The sequence below is a fragment of the Phalaenopsis equestris genome, unplaced genomic scaffold (genome assembly GCF_001263595.1).
Source record: "Phalaenopsis equestris unplaced genomic scaffold, ASM126359v1 Scaffold000002, whole genome shotgun sequence".
In the NCBI taxonomy this organism is placed as follows: domain Eukaryota; kingdom Viridiplantae; phylum Streptophyta; class Magnoliopsida; order Asparagales; family Orchidaceae; genus Phalaenopsis; species Phalaenopsis equestris.
The window spans coordinates 72,096,876-72,122,070 of NW_018164444.1; the positions used below are offsets into that span (position 1 = coordinate 72,096,876).

The 25,195-nt window shown below is 36.4% G+C and overlaps 2 protein-coding genes across 2 annotated transcripts in view; one reads left to right on the plus strand and one right to left on the minus strand.

Moving 5' to 3' along the window:
* Nucleotides 1–25,195, plus strand: part of LOC110039296 (DNA damage-binding protein 1) — an 82,495-nt gene that overhangs the window by 54,150 nt on the left and 3,150 nt on the right. Inside the window, exons 17-18 of the mRNA XM_020744308.1 lie at nucleotides 2,373–2,724; nucleotides 7,359–7,643. Of these exons, the coding sequence (XP_020599967.1) occupies nucleotides 2,373–2,724; nucleotides 7,359–7,643 (637 nt within the window). The remainder of the gene's footprint in view (nucleotides 1–2,372; nucleotides 2,725–7,358; nucleotides 7,644–25,195) is intronic.
* On the minus strand, nucleotides 22,921–24,955 carry LOC110039297 (L10-interacting MYB domain-containing protein-like). Its single transcript, XM_020744309.1, has 2 exons — nucleotides 24,217–24,955; nucleotides 22,921–24,133 (listed from the first exon to the last, which is right to left on the minus strand). The coding sequence occupies exons 1-2, from the start codon at nucleotides 24,544–24,546 to the stop codon at nucleotides 23,618–23,620; spliced, it is 846 nt and encodes a 281-aa protein (XP_020599968.1). The 5' UTR covers nucleotides 24,547–24,955; the 3' UTR covers nucleotides 22,921–23,617.

Below are 25,195 nucleotides of genomic sequence, written 5' to 3' on the forward strand. Positions count from 1 at the left end.
GTTGGCCTTTAAAAGCGAAGCATAATAATAAGTTAAGTGTTGCTGAGATGAGAATGATTAGGTGGATGAGTGGCTTTACACTTAGAGACAAAATGCGGAATGAATATATTTGTGATAGGGTTGGTGTAGCTCCTGTGACAGACAAAATTAGAGAAAGTCGTCTTAGATGGTTTGGTCATATTAAACGTCGACCATTAGATGATCCGATTAGGAGAGTAGATGTTTTAGATTCGACTTGTGTTAAGAAAGGCAGAGGTAGACCTAGGAAGACTTGGGCTTATTGTATTAAAAATGATCTTAATTTACTAGAACTAAATGAAAATATGACACTAAATAGGATGCAATGGAGAAAAAGGATTCATGTAGCCGACCCCACGTAGTGGGATTAAGGCTTTGTTGTTGTTGTTGTTGTTGTTGTATGAAATTTGAATGACCGAGGCAAATGTTCCATTGCATTATTGTGCTTTTGTTAGGCAAAGATACATAGTGAGAATTTTTTTTGGTTTTTCTTCGTAAATTAAGAGGTATAAACTCTTTTTTTTTTTTTTTTTGCCTTGCCAATTAGTTTGTCAATGGCCATATCTTGGAATTAGTTATGAGTAGGAATAAAATTAGTTATATGGTACCTTTCTTTGGCAATTTTGTTGATTATTAAGTATTGAGCTAGTAACATTAATAAGTTCAGATGCTAGCTGCGATATTTATACATCGACAATTGACTATATAGTCTTTGAAAAATAAGTGACTATTTTGAAATATGGATGATTCCATGGTGATATGATCAGAGGTTTTAGAGTCCACGATCCAACTTTTGTGGATTTTTGTTTTGGATATCATAGTTGTTCAAGATTGTATCTTTTTAAGAAAGTAAACAGGTGTTTTGATTTGGTGTAGAATGTTTTGATTTGAACTAATTATTGGTGACTTGGATAATTTTTCTGGACTAGTTATGGTATGGGTTCTTGATTCATGGTAGGTGGATGCACCGAAGGAGGTATTTTTTTTTTTTTTCCTGGGCTATTTCTTATTTTACCATCATCATGATTTAAACACAAATTTAGAGGAAGAATGAGGAGGTACTTTTAATTCTGAGAGGATGTGAAAGATAGAGAAAGATTGAAGATAGAGAATATAGAAGGATGAAAGGCAGAGATATGTTAAACAATATGTGAGAAGAATGCTACATATTTTCATATTCCAATAGGTAAAATAGGTTCAAGATTTGTAGCTAAAGTTGTGAGCCTAGAATAGAAAGCAAGTGAAGGAAATAAAATCAGGTCTTAAACATCCAAATAGATATGTAAAAACATGAATATGATTATATACAATGAATTGGGAAAGGATGGAGAAAGTCAAACATTTTCACATTAAGAGGAAAGCAGATGGTCATCTAATGGAAAGGCAGGGGCTGACGGATTGCCGAGCTGAAAGATTGCATCTTTGGCTGGCTGTACATCAAGCAGAGGAACTGTTGCAAGCTGATTGAACAAGTTGGCAGGCCAACAGGACGTTGCTTGAATAGGGCTGCCAGGCAAGAGAAGCAACAGGTAGCACTTGTGCAAGGTGGCTGGGATGCTGAATTTATTGGCATGGCTGAAAGATGGCAAGAGACAGGTTCGCTTGTTTGAATGCTGCAACTGGAAGGAGCAGTTGGTGTCGCAAGTTGGCATTAGGTGCTGTCATAGTGGCTGCAAGAACAAGATTTTCTCACAACCTCGACTTAAAAATGAATTCTAAAAGCTTTATAAATTCTTTAGATATTTTGTGGCATCCTTAATGTGTGGAATTTGTGTGGATATTCTTAATGTATGGATTTTATTATCCAAAGCACAATTATTAGCATGAAACATGGTCTCAAGATAGAGCATGTTTTTAGAACGGAGAAGACCCATTGGGGAAATGTTTATAATTTTGCACCTCAAATCATAAATACTAACAAATATTAAATTTTTAATTAGTTTTTTGTCACTAATAATCATGTTAGAGCATAACAAACAATCCAAAGTGTAAACAAAAAAAAATTATGCAGTAGTTTGGTACCTATTTGCTCATCCATGTACTTGCCGTAGCTGTATTAAAGAACTGTTGATCAATTTTCATTAGGATGCCGTGCTGTGACAAATAGGTGTCCTATGGCGATCAAGAGTCTCTAAGACATTTATTTGGCCATGCCTATGGAGCCTTCTAGGAGATCATGTACATTTTTCATTTAGAAAAGAATGACAAGTTTGCATTAGAAATGGCGATCAATGTCCTTTCCTTCTACGTGTATGTTATTTTTATATCTCGGGACTAGTGCTCTGACTGCCTGCCTGTATGCATGTTTGGTCAGTTTTCCCACTTCTCTATTGATGATAATTCATTTCATGCAGTCTCGCAATTGCAAAAGAAGGCGAACTTTCCATTGGAACTATTGATGATATTCAAAAGCTTCACATTCGCTCAATCCCCCTGGGTGAACATGCTCGGCGTATCTGCCATCAGGAACAGTCTCGGACTTTTGCTATATGTAGTTTAAAAAACTGCCTCATCAACAATGAGGAGACAGAGATTCATTTTGTTCGTTTATTAGATGATCAAACATTTGAGTTCATATCAACTTATCAATTAGACACCTTTGAGTATGGTTGTTCTATAATTAGTTGCTCCTTCTCGGATGACAACAATGTTTACTATTCTGTTGGTACAGCATACGTTTTACCTGAGGAAAATGAGCCTACTAAGGTAAGGCTGCTTATTTTCTTCCTTCTACAGATACATCTTGTAGTGCTGTATGTAAGGAATATCTAGTATTATTATACCTTATTGAAATCTGTTTATAAATGATGTTTTTATTGTCTGTTACTAATTATAACCAGTAAATGAATCGTTTTTTAGCTGTAGAAAGATGTTTTATTATTTATATTGATTATCTCCAGTCTTGTCTGATTGCTTCATTTTTTTTCCTCAAGCTGCTTCAAAGTTCCTCAGACAATGGTTTGAAGTGAAACAATTTCATGACTTAATTTTTTGCAACCTTGTTCTTTCAAATATAAAGTTTACACTTAATTTCAAGTGTCCAGAACAAAGGAACTGGTTGGGAATCTTACAGTTAATGCATGGTTGCGCATGTTTTATATGCATGAAAAACATTTTTTGGTGAGGAGAACATTAATCTAACGGAGATGTAAGCTGCATTTATTTGCAATCCTTTTTTAGAAGCGAAATTTGGTGCACTGCATACCACACACCCTTATTCTTGATCTAAAAGCATGATGATCCAAGCTTGTCTCCAAATTTGTACTTTAGATGCTAAATTATCTTCCTTATTAATTTGGAACTCCATGCATAAAAGCTCTACTTCAAAGAGAAAACCATCTCTACAGCATTTGTATGTTTCTGTATTTCTTTGTGCATGAGTGATCCAAGTATTCTAAAACGTTTAATTTTAATTATTTATTCACATCACTTAATGTTTCTATATCCTTGGTATTTATCGGTTGTCATAAATTCTGCATAAATAATATTTTCTTGTTTGAACGATAAGTTCTGCATGCTAATCAAATAAGAAAATAAGTTGAGAATGGATGAACAATTTACTTTTTTTTTTCTTTTTGATTGGCTAGCCAACCTTCTACTGTTTATATATGGAGAGAGAGAGAATAAAATTAGAAAATAATTACTCCTAATTAGATTCAAGGAGAGAGAGAAATAACCATACATTAATATACATTGATGGTTTTGCAAGACTAAATGAAGTTGTTTATTTGCTAGATGTCAAATGTGGAAATTCTATGTTACAATCCTTTCAACCTCTTTAGGTCAACCTTAAGGTATATCAGAGTTCGACTTAGTCAGATTCAATTTTTTATCGACACACATTTTGATTAGGATCAACTGAAATAGGAATTAATCTTACCAAATCGTCACAAACAAACTTATATATCTTAAATCTTTAATTAAATCTTTGATATTAAATATAAATTAGGAAGTGTGTATAAAAAATCCTCAAATAAAGTATAGAGTTTCTAAAATATTTTAAATATAAAATTAGATGTACCTCAAAGTCTTCCATAACCTCGCAAAACTGCATAATCAAAATTTATACAAAAAAGATAAGTCACAGCTAATTGTCCACTTGCTTCTTACCCCTCTGAAAGATGATATAATAGTATTGGGTAAGCTACACTCTCTGTGAGATAAACATTACTAAAATAAGATTCAAACAAAGTAAGAGATAATATACATTCTGGTCAGTGACTAACGTGAGTAACAATAATAGTGATAAATAAGCATCTTTTATTACTTAAAAAGTACAAAAATCACGGCTAAAAATATTCAATGAAAAAATGCCCAGAATTAATAAAAATTGCTTCTGTTCATTCTTTCATTCAATATACTAAGCAATATCATTTGTAAATTTACTTATCTTTTAATTTCATTCTTATTCTCAGTTTTTTTGTCTCATAAATGTCACATTATATTTGCACAGATTTTGGCATTTTTCATTTCATTGGGTCATCACCTAGCTAGCCAGCCATATTAACTGCTAATAAAGATTATTCGTCCTTACTTTGCAGTTATTAATGCCCCATGATATCAATCGGCCCATCCAAACCTTAATATCAAGAGTCAGTGGTTTAATTATTTCTTTATTTAAGGCTCATCTTGTCAAACGATTGCCTTTTCTTGTACTTGTAATCAATATAACTATCTACATATCATACATTCATGACATTTTTTTATCATATTTATCTATTATATTATTTTCATATGCATTTATTGTTTAATCTGAATGTACTCGCAAGCATCATTTATTAATATGCGCAAGAAATATAATATGATAAGTTAAAATCAATATTTATAATTGATTTTTCGTTTATGTAAGTGCTCTATGAAGTTGGAAGTAATAGGTAATTATTTGCATATTGTTTATCAGTTGAATCAACTATGTAAAAAACTCCAAATGCAAATGCTTAACGGATAATCTACTTATAAACCATAACAAATAGAAGTCATATAGATTTAGCCCCTTGTTTTAGCAACTGTAAATCTCACATCGGTTGTTGGGTCAATCTCATGATAAATTTTTTCTAGGCTTGCCTCAAGCACATTTCCTTAAGTAAATCACCTAGGAATTACAATTTCATATAAATTTAATATAAATGTGCCTACAATTGATTTCTATCTTAAATTGACTCCTCGTACAAGCTTTGTTGGAGTGGGAATTAATTCTAGAAATTTCGGAGCCTTGGCTATAGTTATGTTATATATATTTTTGTCAAAATTTTCAACCTTAGAAGGTATAACCTAAACTGCTAAAATTGGTTTTAAATGTTTTATTTTTATTTTTTCAATTTATGAACAACCAACCACTTAACATAGTCATGCTGTATAAGTTACATATCAGCATTCCTTGTAGTTTATGTTTTTATCTACCAAATATTATATAACGCTAACAAATTTTACATTTTTGTTTCATCAATGACTGAGGTGTATGCCAAACACTCCTATGTTTACTAATATATAAGCTGGCGCTGAGAATCTTTGACATCTGTGAAGCTTAAGGATCTATTTCAGGGTTTGGCAAATACCCACGGTGTTTTTGTGCCCCTGGTCCTATCAAGAATGCCTGTTCCTTTTTTTTCCTCTCATTACATGTATGGTGGAAAAGTTGATCTTTTACCTGCTACAAACAAACACCATGACATTTGGTCTGTCCTTGCTTTTGGCTTATAGTTCGTTGAGACTTAGTCATCCAAATCGTGCATCTTGCTTCTCATCCCCCCTTCTCACTACTGAGGGGATCAAACCTATTGGATAGACCCTTTTCTAGTATGGCTCCCTCTTTATTGCTTTTGCAGTGCTTTGAATTCAAGTGTATGTTGCTATTACTCTTCTTCCCAGCCTTCACTCACCCGTTTCACACTTTGCTTGAAATTATTGAGGAGTTGTACATAGACTTAAATTTATTCTCTTTTTTCATCGCTGTTCTTGAACACTTCACTCTAGGTCGATCATAGCGAATTTTCTTATGGCTTAACATTGAGGAAATAGACTAGATACTCTTGTTTTCTATGTTGGATCACTATCATCACCTCAGAACTCCTGCATAGATAAATGAATGTTTTTCTACATGAAAAAAAGATGAAATGTTTTACTTGATGTTGCCCTCTGCATGCTCATGCTGGCAGTGCACTTGGAAGTTTGTCCGCAACACAATATGTTTTTGTACTACAGCTTTGCCACATTTTTTACTTAAAGATGCGGTGATGCAGTTTTTTTGTTAAGAGCATCATTCCTGGTTCTAATAATCCCAAATAATTATTCGAAAAGTGAACTTGAATTCCTTATACTGTCGAGGTTCGTTTATGATGAAATCCCTTTGAATTTGTTTGGAACTGGCACCTCTACTTATTATGTCAGTTGTAGTATATGAATATGGCCTCCTTTCTTTTGATGGAGCTTTGTGTTGAGGTGTAGATAAAATTTCTACTTTTGTACAATGGTCAGAGCCTTTTATTTTTAGCATTAGAAGCTGTTTGACAGCAGGGTTTAGTTAAGATTTAAGCTGGATTTATGCCAAATCCAACCAAATGTCTTTCTTAGGCTTTTTTAAATTCTGGATTTCAGAAATCCAGGATGTGGCCTAAACCTTATATTTACTAAACCCTGCTCATAACGGGATTTATGGGGATTTAAAAGTAGAGGTTTTAATTATTTATTATTTGAGAGTCAATCAATTATTGGATTTAATACACAAAAATATCATCAGTCAATGGAACTTCAATAGGAGCTTGAAGTAGCTCTAATACCAGTGCATAGTCAAATATTTTAGGCGCAATTCAAATGTGCTTCTAGGCTTCTGATACGCTTGCATATTTGAATGCCAAAGTAAATTTATTTAAAAAATCTTAGGTGATTGTTGTTTACACGACTAAAAATCTAGAACACAATGATAAGCTATATTTGTAAATCTTCTATATATCCTACTACTTTTATGTTGTAGGAATGTGCAATGAAAAATTGTAATTGATTTTAATGATTTGTTGTTTACAATTTCCATGATATAAGTGGTGATTCACTCGAGATTCTGTTGTTTCTTTGAAGTTGAAGTTTTACTATTTTTCATAAACTTGAGTTATGGCTGCCCCCTCTTTTTTCTGTTTGTTTGTTTGAACTTTTCACATTCCAAGTCTTGCAATGAATGCGTCCTATTCTGTTTACATATACATGCTTCTAATTTTATCAAGAGTAATTTCTCATTGTGATTGTACTGAAATCATTGGATAATTGTATAGCTACTGCTATAAAATTTGTCATTATGGCAATGCTGTTTTTTATTCATTAAGGAATGCCTTTTGGTTTTATGTGTATAGGGACGCATCCTTGTATTTGTAGTTGAAGATGGGAAGCTACAACTAATTGCTGAAAAAGAAACCAAAGGAGCCGTATACTCGCTCAATGCATTCAATGGGAAATTGTTAGCTGCGATCAATCAAAAGATTCAATTGTACAAGTTGATGCTTCGTGAGGATGGAACACGGGAATTGCAATCTGAATGCGGACATCATGGTCACATATTGGCTTTATATGTCCAAACCCGAGGTGATTTCATTGTGGTTGGTGACTTGATGAAATCTATATCTTTGCTTCTATATAAGGTAAATATGCCCAGTAATTGCTTTATATTCTTGATTATAATTTATGTGTTCATCTTGATTATATTTAAATGCTTAATCTTAAGTTTTCATATTCACAAATGTAATGTGTGAATGTTAATTCTATCACCTATGCTTTTTGGTAGGGTTCTTTTACCCTCATTAATAACATTCTTGTTATTTTTCGTTATTTTCATTGTTTTTACAAAGCATGATATCATGACTAGTAAATGAAAATGATATCTACAACAAGGACAATAAAAAAGAATTTCTAGAGAAAAACAAAAATTTATGACAAGAAAAGAAACCACGTTGTTCAACTTTGAAAATTCAATAGGACACAATGGAGAAAAAAGATTTATGTAGCCAACCCCACTCAATGAGATAAGGGTTGCTGTTGTTTATTTTTTGTTTTTTTATAAAAAAGACGAAAGGAACACTGATTTTTAATGTCTAGTTTGAAGTTTAGTGAAAACAAAAGCGTCGGTAATTTTTTTTCTTCCAATTCATAACCTGTTATACATATAATTTGCAAACTCTCTCCACCGAAGTATAAATATTTTGAATGCTGCATCTTAATCATAAGATTGTTGAGGATCATGACCATTGATGTTTTCATAAATTAGTGGGATGAGATGTTTCAAGAATAGGGAGGCCAATGTAAATGATATTGCTGGCAGCTAATGTAGTGAACAACTCTATCAAACAAGCAAGTGCAAGCACAATAGTCTCTTGTCCTAAAGGAGAGTTACATTGGTTTCTTAACGCAATCCTGATTTGATAGAGCAACCGCCATAGTGTTAGGAGGTTGGATATTAAAATTGGAGTGCTCCTCTTGTGCTTGATGCATAGTTTTCTCTTGGTGTGAACGGGCTCTGGAACACTGGAAGAATTTATTTTCAAAATTTTAATAATAAGGGTAATAATATGGGACGCCTTAAAGATCAACCCTCCATTACTATCTACAGCTTGAGGAGCAAATTTTGACCTCATTTTCAATTTGAGAAGTATCCTTCAATTCAAATAAAATTTTGGTAACAAAATGTCTAGAGAGACAAACAATAACAACATCCACTTGTAGAGATTTATCAAATATAAAACTCAGGAAGTATAAAGTGGAATGAATTTAATAATGTAGATGAAACTGAGAAATGAAATCTAATAAGAGGGATGGGTGGCGCCATGGAAGAGTAAAACTGGGTAGATCATTTATGAATATGACCATTGACTCAATAAGATCACAACGGGACAATTTCAGTGTAATTTACTTGTACGGATGTGTTTTTAATGACATGATGAGGATTAATAAACTCGACAGAGAAGTGACTGCTAAGGCATATGTCAATCAGGTGTAAATATGACATGAATTTGAGAACAATCTCTTGATTTGAGCAGCCCAAAAAGTTTACACATATTGGAATAAGAGAGTGGCCTAGCACACACAGATATCTCATTTTCATTGCAAAATAAGCTTATGTTTGCCTTGATGGTTGTTTATGCTGAAGAGATCTTAGTTTTGATTAAAAAATAAAGGTTAGTTGTTAGATGGAAAGGAATGTTGTCATAAAACATTCTGCTCACCAACAGTTTTTGAGAAGGAGGGAGAAAGGAGGGTAATGGGAGGCACAATTATCGAAATTGTGGAGTAAGGAGGGAAACCTTTGTAATGTGTGAGCCATCAGAACAGTAGGTAATGACGGAGATTGAATTGGAGGTTTAATCATAACTCTAGCAGCAACCAATGTGGGAGACAACATCGGTGTAATCAGTTGAAAATTTGACAACAAAAGAGGAAGGATCTTTAGAGAAGGCTCCAAATCAAAATTTGGAATGATAGTCATTGTACCATATGGAGTGAAAGGAATTGATGAAGCACGATGCTGGAAATATATCAGTTAAATTAGAGAAAGTCATCTTAGATGGTTTGGTCACATTAAGCGTTGATCATCTGATGATCCGATTAGGAGAGAAAATGTTTTAGATCCAACTTACGTTAAGAAAGGCAGAGGTAGACCTAGAAAGACTTGGGCTTATTGTATAAAAAATGATCTTAATTTATTAGAACTAAATGAAAATATGACACTAAATAGGATGCAATGGAGAAAAAGGATTCATTTAGCTGACCCCACGTAGTGGGATTAGGGCTTTGTTGTTGTAAAGTTCTTTTGTGGATTCTCAAGAGCACCACAAGCGGTATCATGTTGCCCTTCATTGCCCTAGTCCTTCTCAGGTTAGGCCTAGGGAGTCAGTTTGCACCCCCCGCAACCACCCCTCCTTTTCCCTGTTCGTCCAGGTAGTGCATCATCTACACTTTATTTGACTAAACGCCCATTTATCTCGACATCTAGACTCTCATCGCAGCCCACTATACGACTTCTAACTACAAATGAATGCCCACTTAGATCTGATTGGGTTTGAAATGGTCAAACTAAAGTTTTATAAATAGATTGGATTATATAGTTTTCATTTCTTTTGTATTTTTCTTTGAATTGATGGGATTTACCATTTATGGAACAGTAAAAGAGGCCAAAAGGAGCCATGTATGAAGGTGACGTTACATTGGGAATTGAATTTCGCAAGGGATGTTTGTTGAGGATATTAAATGAGGATTTTGTGGGGATGGATGGGGGTATTGAACTAATTGTAAATTTAAATTTATGAAAAAATTGAGTCTTATATGCATGCGATTTTGAATTTGATTTCTAAGAGTGGCTAGTAGAGGTTTTTAAATTACCTGAACGAGACGTTAGGTCTAGGATGGAGGTGCAAGGAATGATGGTTAATGAGTCAGAAGTCGTGGATATGTGGGTATATGGTTAATGATCTCCCCTCACGTTATAGCAGCTCCATTTAAACTTTTGTTCTCCTGTCTCCTTCCTCAGCCAGTAGTCGAGCATAACAGATACCCCATCTGTTGATTTCTTCTTTTTTTGCTTCTTGCCTTGTCGTGTGCAGCCCTGCCTCACTTCTCTGCGCTCTGCTTGCAAATTGCCCCTCGGTAAAACCAACATCCCCTTCAACTCCTACCCACATGTTCCAGCTTGCCCCCCATGCCATTCTGTGGTTCTGTCGTTGCTCCTGTTGCGCACACAGATAATCTCCAAATCAGCCATGGCTTCCATCACACGACAGTTTCTCAAAACTCTTCTCAAGCTGCATCCAAGCTGATTGTAAGTCAAACCTTTACCCAATTGTTGCCTCACGAGACTGCTCTCTTCTAACTCCACTGCTCTTCCTCTCTAACCATCATCTTAATAGTTTTGACAACATCATCGGCAAGATCTCACCTTGATGGCCACATGTTTGAGCCATTGAACCATCTCTTTATCACCTTATCTGAAAAAAGAAAATTATCAGAAACATATATTTAAAAGTACAGATATAGCTTGTATTTAATCTCCTGGATTTGCCATTTCGTTGCCACAAACCATTGTTGCATCGCATAAAATTATAACACAGGAAAATAGGTAAATATTTGCATTGTTTTAATATGGTGGGCAAATCTGCTTAAAATCATGCACACGTTTATGCTGTTTCTATACAGTGGAAAAATCTATTTTAAATTGTTGAGATTTGGAATAAATCAACACAAATATTATTGATAGGATGAGGGATATTTAAACCCAATTATAATAGGCATAATAAAAGAAAGTAATAAAAATCGAATAAAATAACTTGAAAAGAAAATAATACAAATTAAAGCAATATAGGAAATACATAATCAGTGAATAAGAGCAAATAATAAATAATGACGGATAGGAATAACCATTATGATCTAATACTCCATCTCAAGCTGAAGTATAGATGTTATTCATGTTCAACTTGGACTTGAAGTCATCAAACAAAGGGCAAGGCGGGTTTTTGGTAAGGATGTCCGCTAGTTGACCACTGGATGACATATATGAAACACAAACCTTTTCTTTAATGAAGTGTCTGCCGATCTCCACATATTTGGTACGATCATGCTAGCTGGATTGTGAGCAATGCTGATTGCAGTCTTATTATCACAAAAAACAGCTGCAGCGAGACAGATTTTGGCATACATAGTTCGCGGAGCATGATGCGTAGCTAGATAGCTTCACAGATTCCTAAGGACATGGATCTGAATTTAGCTTCAGCATGCTTCGGGCAATGACATGTTGTTTCTTGTTTTTCAATGTGGCAAGATTGCCCATACAAATAAGCAATACCCCAAGGTGGAACGCCGATCAAGAACGGATTTGACCCAATCCACATATGTATAAATTGCAATAGACTGAGAGGTGTGGCGGGAGAAAAGCAAACCTAAGTTCTGTGTACACCAGTGGACAGCTTGGAGGTGGTGCTCGCAGGGGTATGCATGAATTGACTCACTATTCCAACTGCGTGGCTTATGTTTTGCCAAGTATGAGTGCGGTGGATGAGTTTTCCCACAATGCGCTGGTAATTGGTTTTTTTTATAGGTACAACATTTGGAATGTTAGATAATTTTTCATTAGGATCCATAGGAATAACAACAGGTTTGCACAGAAAAATTTTGTATTTTGCCAAGAGATCAATCACATATTTGCGCTGAGAAAGGGAAATTCCTCAAGATGATCGAGCCACTTCCATACCTTCGAAGTACCATAGAGATCCCATGTCAGGGCAAGTATAAGTGAGGTAGATGAGTTTTCCCACGATGCGCTGGTAATTGGTCTTGTTGATAGATACAACATTTGGAATGTTAGATAATTTTTCATTAGGATCCATAGGAATAACAACAGGTTTGCACAGAAGAATTTTGTTCTTTGCCAAGAGATCAATCACATATTTGCACTGAGAAGGCAAATTCCCCAAGATGATCGAGTCACTTCCATGCCTCAAAAGTAGTAGAGAGATTCCAAGTCTTTTATCTCGAAGGACAAAGCAAGAATTTCTTTTAAGGACTTTAATGCAGGGAGGTCGTTACATGTAAGAACAATATCGTCAACATAGACAATAAGGATAGTTACCTAGCCATTGGAGGAATGTCAGAAGATGGTGCGATTCGATTGAGCCTGAGTGAAATCATGACCCACAATTACTTTTGTGAACTCGTCGAACTAAGCTCCTGGGAACTGCTTTAGCCCGTAAAGGGACTTTCATAGCATGCACACTTGTCCTCTGGATGCAGTAGAATCAAAAACCCGATGAGAGAGACATGTATACTTTTTTGTCAGCTCTCCATTCAAGAATGCATTCTTGACATTTAGTTAGAATAGAGGTCAATATAGATTCATCGCAAGTGACAACATGACCTGAATAGTTTTTAACCTAGCCACTGGAGCAAATGTCTCCTCATAATAAACTCAATAGGTCTGAGAGTATCCTTTGACAACCAATCTCGCCTTGTTGCTTTCAAATGACTCGTCAGAGTTGAACTTTGTATTGAAAATCCATCGACACTCTACAACCTTCTTACTTCGGGGAAGGGCCACAATGTCACATATGGTTCTGTTGAAGGACATTCATCTCATATATTACTTTCATTTTCCAGGTTGGATAAAAAAGAGCAACTTCAATAATAGCAGAGATCTGTCAATCTGTCAGGGCAGTAGCAAAAACTCTATATGTTAGTGACAAACGTGAAAAGAGACATATTTTGCCATAGAATAAAGGGAGCATGTTTGATTACGTACCTTACTCGGAGAACTCACTTTCTCATTCAAAGGAGGTAGCGAAATCCATAATAGGAGCATTGAGACTTTCGATTTGTTCTTTAAAATGTAGACTCACGTCATTCGAGTGTGGTGATCAATTAAGGTCAAGAACCACCATTTATTGGTACAACTGAGAGTGCAAGAATGACCTCATATGTCACCGTGAATGAGGGAGAAAGGAGCAAAAAGTGCGTAAGTGTGAGGTGGGTAATGAATTCGGTGATGTTCGGCTAATTGACATATCTCACAATTGAAATTAGATATTTTTATTAGAAACCATCAAAGGATATAAATTTTTCAAATATTGAAAACTAGGATGTCCTTAATAACAGTGTAACGATATAATGAGATATTCAATGACTCAAGATAGACTACAACTTTTGAGTGTCGTGTCTTCACTCTACGTGTTCTCCTTTTGAAAGTAGTAGAGTTCGACTACTCTCTTAATAGTTCCAATTATCCTTTCCGAACGACGATCCTGAAAAACTAGCCATCAGAAGGAAAATTACCAATGCAATCAATATCACTTGTCAACTTGCTAACATGTAATAAGTTACGTTACAATCGGGGAAAATGTAAAGCAGACTTCAGAGTTAGATCGGTCGTTAGAACAACCGAGCCTTTACCAATAATGGGGCTACAAGATCCATCAACAATTATAATGGTATTTTTTCTAGAGTACGGATTGTAAGTCTAGAAAAATTGAGGGCAGCCAATCATGTGACTTGGGCACCTGAATTAATAATCTATGGATTAGATGAGGAATAAACTGTGAGAGTCATAGGAAGGTATCTTATTGAATGGGAGAGGTCGATGGACCCTTACAAACTTGATTGGCTCCAAGTAGCTTGATCAATTGTTCCATTTAGTTTTTTAGGGATTTGGGGATTCCAGGATGTTTCGGGGTGTTAGTTGAGCCGTGTCTGTTTCGGCCGTCGCGGTGAGTCCCTTGGCAACAGAGGATTTGGCTGAAGGTTTGTATGATGGTTTACCGTGAAGTTTCCAAAACTTATCCTGAGTATGGTTGAGTTTGTGACAGTAATCACAAGTGAGGTGATCGGTTTGAGGTGGCATGGATGAGGGCTAAATACTGTTTGAGGTCAAGGCGGACGATTCAACTGAAGGAGTAGAAGTACCAATCATAATGAGTCGTGCTTTCTTCTTGACAAATCTCAGTGAAAACAAGGCAAGTTGAAGGAAGAGGATCTCGATCAAGGATACAACCTTGGACTTCGTCAAGGTCTTTGTTAAGGCCCAACAAGGAATTGGAACATACTGTTCTTTTCTATAATCTTCTGGAAGAGAGATAAGTCGGCTAGAAAATCCCAAGTGTAGTCATAGTATAGGTCGCATTTCATCCATAATACGACCATCTCATTATAGTACTGGGTCACGGTCATTGACTCTTGCTTCACCTCCCGGATCTTTTTAGATATCTTATAGAGTTGTCAAAATTTCCTACATCCGAGTAGGTATCACAGACAGTTGTTCATATAACACTACTTGGAGGGAGGAACATGTACGAACAACCAATTGAAGTCTCAATGGAGTTGATCAGCCATGACATGGTCATGGAGTTCTCCACTTTCCAAGCTTCATATGTTAGGTCAGTCTTTGGAGGTTCACGAATTATACTTGTGAGATGACTGAACTTCCCACTTTCATGGATAAGCAAAGACACTGCTTGGGACCATTGAAGGAAGTTATTGTCATTTAATTTATGAGTTGTGATAAAAAAATCCATGTTGGCTTGTGGCCCTCCGGCCTGCAAGGGAGCGGAGGTTGGAGTTGATCCTCTTGTGGAGCCAAAAATGTCTTCTTAGAGTGATTCATTGACACAGCCAGCCATAATTTCTACTGAGCCAAATGTTATGTTGTTTTGGTTCTGAGTCATCAATGAATTTTGGTACAATCGCGACAAACGGGAACAACTCCAGGAGTTGCAGGTAGCAGGATAACTACAGGAATTCTTTCTGCAGAACAGTGGCAAGACAGTTGAAACAGGAGGGAAGTGGCGGGGAACCTACAAAAACCTGCACGAATAGCGGTAGCAGAAATCCTTTGGCGGTCAAGAACTTTCAGGAAGGTTCGCAAACTAAAGAAAAATAGTTCGCAGGAGTCCCTTGAAGGATAGGAACCTGCAGGACGGTTCAGAGGAGCTTGCAGGAAGGTTAGCAGTAGTTTGTTGGAATACAGCTAATCCTGCGGATAGGAACAGAAGGAATCCTTCCTGAATTCCTGCAGTTTGTTGGAATCTGTTGTTCGTTGAACCCAGCAGGAAGGCCGCCGGCTAAGAGGAGGTGGAGGCGGCGGTTGCTGGAACGACAGAGAAGGCCAGGGACAGCTGGATCTAGGTTTAGGCTCTGATACCATGTTGAGATTTGAAATAGACTAGCATAAATATTAATTATAGGAAAGGTATTTAACCCCATTTAAAATATGCATAATAAAAGAAAGAATAAAAACAAAATAAAAATAACTATGAAAGAAAATAAAATAAAATAAAGTAAAATAGGAATTACATAATCAGTTAATAAAGAGTAAATAGTAAGTAATTAACAGCTGGGAATAGCCATTATAATCTAATAAAAATATTTGTCTGCGCTGTTCCAATACAATGGAAAAAACATTATGAATTATAAGTATTCGTTCCAGCTGTTTCAACGCGACAAGGAAAGTATGTTATGTCTTCTTTGGAAATGTTCAATAAAGTTGGAACAATACATAGACAATTAGCATGATCTCTACACAAGGATGACACTTAAATCAAAAAATTGAAAAAAATTTTCATTTGTAACAGCCCAAACTCTCATCAACCAATCTCATGGCCTCATGGTTTTGTCCCATTGGTGTAACTTCCTAGGAGTTTACGTGTTCCAAGGTTGGTCCGATATAAGCACACTTAACTTTGGAGTTTCTAATAAAATTCTAACTGTAACACCAAAAGACATTTCAATGTTTGAGTCCAGTTTCGCTCTATTTAAGAGATTTCATAATCTCTCTCACTTAAGTAACTGTCGTTCTCATCAGTTTTCCTAACTTAGGGGCCGTTTGGTTCGGCTTTTTGGCCCGGCGCTGCGTGGGACATCCGCTTCGTCCTGTATTGACAAACGTTTGGTTCGTAGCTTTGCGGCAAAATTGCGCAATGCTTAGCGAAAGCGAGCCGCGATATTAACCTCGCGGCCCGACTTTCGCCTGAAGATATTCCCCGCTTACCCCTTTCGTTTCTCTTCTGCCCTAATTGCTTCCCTCGCGGCTCTCCTTCATCGTCTTGCTTCGTAGGCCCTCGATCGACAGATCTGAGGTATAACAATCAATTTTCTTCTTATAATTGCAGATATGAGGGAGATGGGTTTTTTCGAATGTGATGTTTTCTCTTCTCATCTCCTTCCTATTTCTGCGATTTTTTGTTTAGCGCATGGAACCTGTTTAGTTTTTTACCGGTTGCTTGATTAGGGTTTTGCCTTTGCTTTCCCTTCTTGTTTGAGTCATTCTTGTTTGGTGGATGCTGGCTCAAGAATGGAATAAGGTTGTGGTTGTAGTGGTTGATCATGTGTAGTGGTTGTTGTTCATGCTTTTTCCCTTCTCGGTGGGTTGATTCATCACTGATGTTTTGCTCTGAGACACATTTGTTTGCAATTGGGGCCAGGTTAACATGGATAGTGCATGTTGCAATGATTTTTTTTCCTTAGTTGATCTTCGACAACTCATTCTGACCGCAAGTTAATACAAAATTTATTTTTAGAGTGAAGTTCATAGATCACACCTTATTAATATTTTGCACATCAGCTGCATATGAGCTGTCGAATTGATGTTGAGTTGGCTTAATGTCATAATACCTTATTCTTATCCTCCAATTGATGTTGAGTTGGCTTAGGAGGAGGAATGATTATGCCCTTATTCTCTTGCTTGTGCTTAGGAAGTGGTGTTTTTGCTTCCTTATTATTTTCCTCTTCCCCAATCTTAGTTTGAGAGTGAGGAGTGGTTATACCTATATATGTTGAAGTCATTTATTTGATTTAAAAAGACAGGAGGTTTGTTTATTGTTGTATTTACATCTTGGGGACAATGAGTCATGTTATACTCTCCATTTATTTGGTCTTCAATAAACCTTATTCGTGCGTCGATGACATTTTCTTGTGCTGTCACTGCTCAGGGCAACCCGAGCTTATTGTTTATTGAGGCTTCAAAAGCTATAATATTCCAGATCACTCAAGTGATGTGGATGAAGCATATATTAAAATACTATAAAGATGTTATCTTTATTAACAATAATTATTTATTCATTCTTCATCATTGCTGATCAAAATATATCTAGCACACACGGCCATGGCCAATGCACAAATACCCGAGATGAAAGGGAGAAAAATAATAATGAAGATCATAGAATGAGGCTAAACTTGTGTGTTAGGTGTTATCATATATCCTCGTCTCCTTATCTCCTTGTGCACACATCTTCTCTTTTATATATAACAAAGTATCATGAATACATAGATAAACATAAATATTAGAGTTAAAATATATTATATTGTCCAATATTGAGGTGTATCATATGACACTCATGTGGCTTAATTGATCCTGTAACACCCTATGTAATTGAGGACCAATATAACTGGATGTTGAATCCAAATTTAACCATGAGACACACCCATAAGATTTGAGTGTTTGAACCAAGAAAAAATGAGAGAAAGAGTGAGGGAGAGAAGAGAGGCGTGGAGTGTACAAAATGAGGTAGCTCTTGTGACATTTTTTTATAAAATTAAATATATTTTATACATAAAAAGAGTGAAGAGCCTGAAGTCTCTTCTTGTAAGAAGATACATGAGAGAAAGGAGAGAAAAAAAGGTCCTATTACATGAAAAAACACACTTTATTTATATGAGAGAGTGAGCAATGAAGGAAAATTATATTTATAACCCCGCTTTATGGAGGGTTGTATAGGTTATAATTCATGATCAAGATGACGATTTTGTAGATGTTATAATATTCCAGATCACTCATTTCACAATGCGATGGCTAGCCACTATAATGGGAATTACATTTTTGATGCTTATGCAATAAATTTAGATGCTATAATATCATATACTATTTTTTGAGTGACGGCACAAGAATGTAATAAATTTAATTCCCCTCATTGATTCATCACTGATGGCCCTGTCACTTAATAAATATTATAACTATAATAAGCATCCAATAACTAGAATAACTCGAATATTTTTTGAGTGACAGCACAAGAATGTGATGGCTAGCCACTATAAGGGGAATTACATTTTTTATGCTTGTGCAATAAATTTATCACGATTTTGTAGATGCTGTAATATTCCAGTTATTAGATGCTTATGGAATAAGGATGAATGAGTATTATAAGGGGAATTACATTTTTGATATCATGTACTATGATTTTGTTTAACTTTTTAATTCATGACCTGTACCTGTTATTTTGTCTTCTACCTGTAATTTTGTATTTCTTGCTTGCAATTCATGACTTCCATCGCAAGAATTACTCCTATGATTCGGATTTCTGTTCTTTTTCGGTTTTTGATTGTTACTGTAGTTGGAGATGAGAACATTGCGGCTGCATTAAGGAAGAGAACTAATGAGAAGTTACCTTTTATATATTGTACATATGATGTAAGTTGTGCTTATGTGTACAACAAAGGAGTCCTTGTTGATATGTTTCAAAATTTCAGCTAGTATTTCAATAAAATATTGCATTCGTTTCCCGTGGACGTAAGTCAGTTGACCGAACTACGTAAATTCCTGTGTTCCCTTATCTTTACATTTCTTGTTTGGTTTATTGCTTGCAACGTGCTTATATTTATTCTTTCATTTATTTAGCAATGTTTAAATTTGTTATATTAATTCATCTTGTGGGTTATTTTTTTTGTGATATTATTAGCATGATTAATAAAAACAAAAAGGTTGCCACTCCTGCACTTTGGGAGAAGGGCATCAAATTAATATTCTGTGACCTATGCATACGTGAAATTGATAAGGGAAATAGGCCAACGACATTTTTCAATAAGGAAGGTTGGGATGACATCGTTAGCAAATTCAAGGAAATGACAAGTAGGGAATATGATAGGCTACAATTGAAGAATAAATGAGATCAGCTTAAGAAAGATTGGAAACTGTGGAATGATTTGAAGCGTGGCTCCACTGGATTAGGATGTGATCCGGTGAATAGAACAATTGAGGCGTCAGAGTGGTGGCAAGAAAGACTTGTGGTAAGATATTATTGAGTCATTCTTTTTAATTTTAATAAGTTCTATTTCTTATTTCTAATAACCATTCATTCTCTTTTGCAGATTGTTCATGCGGCAAAGAAGTTCAGATTGGCTGGGATTGAACCAGAATTGGAGGGCAAGTTACAAATGATGTTTGGTGGGGTGGTAGCTACAGGGAAATATTCAGCTCCCCCTAGCCAAACAGTTTTTGAATCAACCCCCGAGAATGTGGCCGTGGAATTATCAAATGATTCTGCAAAATTCCGCAGTGTTGAGCCACCTGAAATTCAATCCACCAACCGTGCGAAGCGCCCCCGGAACGAACGCAAGAGAAAGAGTGGACCTGCATCTATGAGGGAGCAGCTCTCATACCTAGTTGACTCATCTAATAATGCCCCTCACAGAGTTCAAAAAACCTCGGTTCATGAGGTCATTGAACTTCTTGAAGAAGATCCAGAATTTACAGGGGATCGTGATCTTTTCTACTTTGTTCTAGACCTCTTTCGTGATTCCCTCCACCGAGACTTGTTCACAGCACTGAGCAAAGAGCGACGATTGGAATACATACGCTATTATTATAACCGTCGTGACTTCTGAAGTTTAGCTCCTCAGTAGTTCACATTGTGTTTGTTTATGATTTGATACTAGACTGATGCACTTCATTCCATCTATGATTACTCCTGATAGTAGACTTTTTCATTTGTGATTGTTTGTCATTTTTATGAAACTGATTTAACTTCATTCCAAATGATGTTTAAGTTATTTGTTTTCCAATTATAGTTCATATGTCTGATTGTTTTATTCCATCTATGAGCTTAACTGTATTTCAAAATATAATGTATAGTTCATATCGTCATGGACCCAGAGGAAGTCCGACGTCGACGTCGAAATGCAGTCATAAATATACTAGTGCATTACTATAATACGTATGTGGACCGTGAAGTATTGGAGACAAATGGATGAGAGAAATGATTTCGGGACAATACCCAACGAGATTTCAAAACATCTTCCGCATGTCCCAGGGTGTTTTCAGTGATCTATTATTAGATCTAAAAACATCTCATGGACTTCATGGATCTTTTAGGACAACAGACCGTGAAGTATTGGGCATAACACTTTATATTTTATCACAGAACGAGTCAATGCGGAGAGCCATGGAATGCTTCCAACACTCATCTGAAACAATTAGCAGATATTTCTCAGTTAGTTTGAGTTCTCTTGTCAGTCTAGCACAAACCATAATAAAACCCACAGATCCAACGTTTGCAAGAACGTCAGTAGAGATTTGCAACGATGCCCGATACATGCCACATTTCAAGGTAGACATTCATACTTCAAATAAATATTACTGGGTTGTATATTGAAATGATGTCACTTATTCGTAAAGGGTTGCATCGGCGCAATCGATGGAAAACACGTTCATGTTAGGGTGTCGGATAACGAGAAAGTTGTATTTATCGGCCGTTCCGGAACCACAACTCAAAATATCATGGTAGTATGTGATTTCAACATGTGTTTTACATTTGCAATGGCTAGACGGAAGGGCAGCGCACATGATAGTAGAATCTTTAAAATTGCAACGAGAAATCCGGAGTACAATTGTCCTCACCCACCACAGGGTTAGTACCTTACTAATACGAGTAGATTAATTTTTTGTGTGCTCCCCTACAGTTTTTAATTTTTCAGGGAAGTACTATTTGGTCGATGCTGGCTACCCAATGCAGAGGGGGTACCTTAAACCCTATCCGGACACAAGGTATCATCTTCCAGATTTTCAGAGAGCCAGCAATCATACGAGAAACAGAAAAGAGGTCTTTAATAGAAGACATTCATCCTTACGAGGCGTCATTGAGAGGACTTTTGGAGTTTGGAAGAAGAAATGGGTAATACTACGAGATATGCCACCTTATCCATTTCCAAAACAGCCAACTCGAGCTGATGTTGATTTCGAGCGTGTTGAGGTCAATGATGAGGAAGAGTCGATTAAGGGTCTGTTTGGCGCAGCTGCAGATTGTCAGCTTTTCAGCTGCAGCTGCGCTGCCATAGGAAGCTGTTGCGGGGAAGGGAAACAACGCTGGGGGGGAAGCTGACTGTCTGTTTGGTGCGGCTGCGTGATAAATGCTGTGAGCCAGCCGTTTCAGGTAGAAATGACAAAACTGCATCTGATTGTTAAAACATAGATAAATTATATTATTTTTAAAATTCGTTTTAATAGAAATTTTTTAAAAAATATTTGTAATTTTGAGAACATATAAGCTTAAAATTTATATTAATCTATGTATCGATCTATACAAATATTAACTCTTGAAAACATATAAGATTATCCATGTTAATTTTGAAAACATATAAGTTTATATAAAGTGTTTTAAATTTAGAAACATATATTCTAAACGCTTTAATCATCAAAAATAGTTATTTATTACATCACCAGTGCCAATAAAGTAACTTCTACTACCCAATACTCGTACGTTGCAATTATTTGCTCTTTCTAACAAACTGCAAATGAATCACATATTAACTAACGCATTAGTAATTTGTTCTCGAATGGCCGCCATTTCAGTTGCACCTTCTCCTTCCTTATTGCAAATTGTTAATTGTTCGCTGTCATCTCGTAACATAGAACTACTCATTTGGTTGTCAGAGGAGTCTTCAACTGTTTCCCGTTGATTTGCTTCAGCATTGAGGAAATCAACATCATGTCGCGACGGGTGTCGCCTAATATAATTGTGTATTGTCATCGTTGCTATCACAATCTGAACCTGTTTTGGAAACGGGTAAGGAGGCATATCACGTAAGATAACCCATTTCTTCTTCCAGACACCAAATGTCCGCTCAATGACGCCTCGCAAAGAAGAATGTCTTTTATTGAACACCTCCTTTCTGTTTCTTGTAACATTACTTGCTCGTTCAAAATCAGGTATATGATATCTCGTATCCGGATATGGTTTCAGATACCCTCGCTGCAACGGATAACCGGCATCCACCAAATAATACTTTCCCGTAAGATGTTGAACCTTGAGTTCCACATTTTAAAAAAATACAAAAAATATTTCGCGGCACAACATACCTTGAGGAGGATGGGGAAAGCTATAATGAGGATTCCGTGTTGCACTCTTGAAAATCCTACTATCATGGGCACTACCCTCCCAACCAGGCATGATAAATGTGAAACACATATTAAAGTCGCAAACTGCCATGACATTTTGTGTTGTGGATCCACTACGTCCGATAAATGCAACTTTCTCTTCATTTGAAACACGTGCATCAACATGTGTTCCATCTATCGCACCGATGCAATCCTAAACATGTAGCTCTAGTAATTAATTAATTAATTTCCTACATTCATTTTAAACTTCATTAATATAAGATTAAATCAGTACCTTAAAGAATGGCATGTAGCGTCGATCTTGACGAATCTCTGCAGGCGTTCGTGAAAACGTTGGATCTAATGGCTTTATGACTTGTTTTGCGAGGCTCACCAAAGCACTCAAACCCACTGAGAAGTACCTGCTAATCGTCTCTGATGAGTGCTGGAATCGTTCCATCGCACCGCGCATTGACTCGTTCTGTGATAATATATAAAGAGTAATCGCCAACACCTCACGGTCAGTCATTCTCATAGACCCATGGAGGCCATGAGAGCCCACTAGTTCTGCTAAAAGATCTGTAAAAACTTCTTGTGTCATGCGGAACATGTTGTGAAATCTTGTGGGATGCCCGCCAAGCATTTCTGCTACCCATTTGTCTCCAAATTGTGATGATGTGTAACAGGGGGAACGGTCGATGTATGTGTTGTAGTACTCTACGAGCAAGTTGATAGCTGCGTTTCTCCTTCTACGACGTACTTGGTTTGGGTCCATTCTGATTTATACTGGACATATTTTGACAAAGAAAAATATAGTATTAAACTAATCATCATTTGGAGCAGACCTATATAATCTAACATGTGACAAGTAATAACACAAGCATTTAGTGTAGAGGACGGGTAGAAAACAAAATAAACTGAAAAGTCTCATTAAACAACAGTTCAAATAACCATGTCTTCTCATAAACTACTAAAGTAAGGACGTAGCAACTAAAAAAAGTTCATTTAATTTTTCTTGCACTCAAAAAAATGTCGTAGATACGACACCCTGCGCTCTTTGGCAATAGCTGTGAAAAAATCTCTTTGCACCGAATCTTGAAGCAGCTCAACAGCGAAGTAGTATAGCTCATCATCCGCTGCAATACTCGGATCCTGCTCTAGAATAGCCACGACCTCATTAATTGATGTTTTCTGTACTTTATGGGGGGCATCATTGGAAGAATCCATTAGGCATGATATCTGGTTTCTGATTGTGGCAGCTCCACCCTTTTTTTTGCTCTCGAACCTAGATCGCTTAGAGCGATTCGTAGATTGAATCTCAGTTGGACCTGCACTTGGAAATTCAGGTGAATCATCTGATAAACTGACAGCAACATTGTCCTGTGTTTCACCAAATCCCGTCTCGCTTGGAGCGCATGCATATTTCCCTGTTGCAACGACACCCCCGAACATTTGGTCTAACTTCTCCTCCAACTCAGGTTCAATCCCACATGTTTTATACTTTTTAGCTGCTGGAACCACCTGGAACAAAAAACCCAAATCATTTTGTTCAGTCCTGAAAGAGAAGTATATTACACAAATTATGAAAAATAAAATTTACTTACCGCGAGCCTCTCTGCCCACCACTCTTCCGAAGCATCAATGGTTCGCTTTATTGGATCCCAACCCAAACCAGTTGAACCACGCTTTAGATCCTTCCAAATTTTCCAATCTTTCTTTAGTTGATCCCATTTGTTTTTCATTTGCAGCCTGTCGTACTCCCGTCCGGTGGAGTCTTTAAAATGTTTAATGATACTATTCCAACCTTCTTTATTGAAAAAGGTTGTCGGTCTATTGCCCAGCTCAATTTCTTTGATACAGAGGTCGCAGAACAACAATTTGATTTCCTTTTCCCAGATTGCCGGTGAACCATGTTCTTTAGACTTACCAGCCATGTTACTACTACGACGAAGCAAAGATATGAAACACAACAATATAGTTTTCGATTAAAAAATTGATTAAAGAAAGTAAAAAAAATGAAAAAAGGACACCAAATGTTTACGTGGTTCGGTCAAAATGACCTACATCCACGGCAAAAGAGGCCACAACTTTATTATAGCATCAAAGAGGAAGATACAAAGCTTTCATTCATACAATACACCCTCCCAAAAGCATCAAAAAAACATAATGACTTGCAAATTTCTCCCTTCCCCTTCATTCATACATAGAAATGCAGTAGTAGCAGTTGCCAACACGCCCCTCGGATTCGTACTTCAGCAAACCCAAGCATAGAAATATTATAAATAAACAGTAAAGGGCAGCTGCTGAATCTCTGAAGTTTCGGCTTCCGTAAAGCCAAGCAAAGCAACCATCACACTACCAAAAATCAGTATCCATGAAAGCAAATTATAAAAATATCCAATCTATCAATTTGAAAGTTCTGCTGCAACAAACCAAACCAAAAGGATACCCATCTACTTTGAAGGTTCAACATTTTCAAAATGCAGCTCCACCAAACAATACCAAAATGTTTAAATCCTCATAAATATTATCCATACACAGCACAGGAAGGCTGCTGAACATGTGAAGGTTCGACTTCAGCAA

Coding starts and splice junctions, on each gene's coding strand:
- LOC110039297 (XM_020744309.1), bottom strand. CDS start 24,546: ATGGCTGGTAAGTCTAAAGAACATGGTTCACCGGCAATCTGGGAAAAG. Junction 24,134..24,216: donor GGTGGGCAGAGAGGCTCGCG/GTAAGTAAATTT, acceptor TTTTTGTTCCAG/GTGGTTCCAGCAGCTAAAAA.